Source organism: Branchiostoma floridae, chromosome 2 (assembly GCF_000003815.2).
Source record: "Branchiostoma floridae strain S238N-H82 chromosome 2, Bfl_VNyyK, whole genome shotgun sequence".
Lineage (NCBI taxonomy): Eukaryota > Metazoa > Chordata > Leptocardii > Amphioxiformes > Branchiostomatidae > Branchiostoma > Branchiostoma floridae.
Window position 1 is genome coordinate 9,205,508 of NC_049980.1, and position 2,268 is coordinate 9,207,775.

The following is a 2,268-nucleotide window of genomic DNA, read 5'->3' on the forward strand; positions in this document are numbered from 1 at the left end:
AACTCTTATCGATCAAAGAACTCAATGTCGCATTGGAGAGTTAATAGAATTTCTCCGTATGAACCAACTAGCCAGGCCCGTAGCAACCACCAAACCGCGCATGCGTACTGGCTCGACGAGCGTTGCTATGCACTCGTCTGAGAGCAGCCAATCAGGTGCCCTTGTCCTGTCACCTAGGTTTGAAGTAGCGGAACGTGAGAGAGAAGTCTTTATGTGTGGTTTGAAAAGACTCCAAGGCATTTGTGCAAGAAGCCTGGAAGAGGAGGTAAGAGTGTGTTTTTTTCTGCGGCTTGTTCTTTTGACCTTTTTTTTCCGAATACAAATAGAACTTTGCTGACTATTTGATTTGTATGAATGATTTTCGACATTTGTGTTACTGATAATGTTTTGTTGTTGCTTTGTATGTAGCCTCTTAGTACTATTGTCTGTATAGCTATTAGTTGTTATTAATTGCCATACATTGTATCCTGTGCGATTGTTGAGCAATAAAATTCATTCATTCATTCATATAATTCTTAATGATTGATATTGTTCTGCTTTTTTGATATTTCATATCTGGTCCGTAACCGTGTACAGGCAAAGTTATGAGAGAAAATTAGGTAAATCTAGCTCCACATGAGACAGTGTACCGTATTGTTCATATTGTCAACTTTTACTTCTTTAGCACAAGTATCATGGTTTATTGGTATCGACTGAATGTACAAGATTTGCTTTCGTGACTTTCATGGGATGTAAGACCGCGAATCATTTTACCATGCATAATACCATTTGAATGAGGTAAAATATGAACAAAACTCCCCTTCTCCTAACATTTAACTCCTCCTTGACCACAGAACCCATACACTATATATAGAAGGTGTGATCATTCGTCTTCGACTGTCTCAGGAAAAGAAGAGCCCGACAAGTAACATTTTAGACTTAGCTTTTAGACTATAGTAGACACATTCTATATTCTGCTTCACTATTTGTTTGTCCCCGTTCCTGTTACCTCCAATTAGAATTCGGGCAAGAACTTGCAATGAACTATTAGTATGTTATCTTAAAACTAGCATTGTAATCGGTACTGCCGTAGTTTTGCTGTGAACAATGTTTCAATTCGTAGCGTGAATGATTCGTACCGCCAGTATTGCTCTGTAGATATGTATGTATGTATCTTTGTATGCTATTTTATGCGGGATAAAGCCGTTAAGAATGCCATTCAGAATGAAATGGCTAAACGACGAAGACCAACAATAAGCCATTTTTTAAATTGATGCCATTGCCATGCCAGCAAACGACCGACCGCCAAGTTGTCTAGCTGCAAAGATCAGTTTCATGGTCAGTTTTCAGCCTATTCGTCTTAGAAAATTATCTACCTTCAGCTCTGGCTTGATGTTTTCTTCCCTCTTTTATTTGCTTCTTTGTTCTCTTTTTCTTTGTTATCTCTCTTGAGACCAAGGACGTTATATCTTGCGTCAGATCCTATCATAGTATAACAGAAAAGCAAGAAGAAGTTGAATTTATCCAACGACAGTTTTATTTTGTATCTGTTAACTGAATCTTTTCAACAAGTTTTGTTGTAACCGCCCGGTGTGGCAAAAATGTGCAATAAAGGTCAATCATAATCAATCAATTATAATATCGAGTTGACCTGGATACGCGTGCGTGTGGTGAATGGAACACATCGATCAAAGTTGTGTATAGGTCAGTGAAACGATAAAGGACACATGTGCGCGATATCAGCTCGCTTGTAATTGTCAGAAAGGCGATATTTCATTCGTCCCCAGTGTTTCATCGTTAGGGACTTTTTAATGATTCTTCTCTTGCAACGAATTGAAACATCATTGTTGTTCTTTGTACAACTGGTGGTGATTGAATCTCCCTACTGTAAATGCAGAAAGGTTCGCGGTGGTTTTATCTCTGTTCGCGGTTTTCGTAGTGACCGCTTCACCGCTGGCTTCCACCAGGCCTTCCTACGGGGGTGCGGGGATCTTAGAATACCGAAAAAAAATCGGGACATCGACCAGGATCACGGTAAGGTTCATGTTTTTACTCCGGCCAACTTCGCTGGTAGCAAAACTCTCCTTGCAAATTATTCTCCTTATAACAGCCAACGTAGTCAGTCTGGTTGAGAGCTAGTCACCGCGAACTCAGAACCATTTTTCTGTCTTCTCCTCGCCTGTCTAATGCGCTGTATGTACTGTATCCATTATACAGTATGATATGTTAAAGGTTAATGTTACGATGCAAGAGACACAAATAAAAGCTATCTATAGGCCCGGTTTTGAA

At 39.6% G+C, this 2,268-nt stretch overlaps 1 protein-coding gene across 4 annotated transcripts in view; it reads left to right on the top strand.

The window, feature by feature from the left end:
* LOC118405423 (thyroid peroxidase-like) overlaps positions 1-2,268 on the top strand; it is a 31,634-nt gene that overhangs the window by 2,671 nt on the left and 26,695 nt on the right. For 2 of the 4 annotated variants that reach the window (XM_035804931.1, XM_035804925.1), the window contains exon 1: positions 77-265. The exons of the other annotated variants lie outside the window; for them this stretch is intronic. In XM_035804931.1, the coding sequence (XP_035660824.1) occupies positions 101-265 (165 nt within the window). In that variant the 5' untranslated portion in view covers positions 77-100. Of the gene's footprint in view, positions 1-76; positions 266-2,268 lie in introns of those variants that run through there. 4 annotated transcript variants of the gene reach the window in all.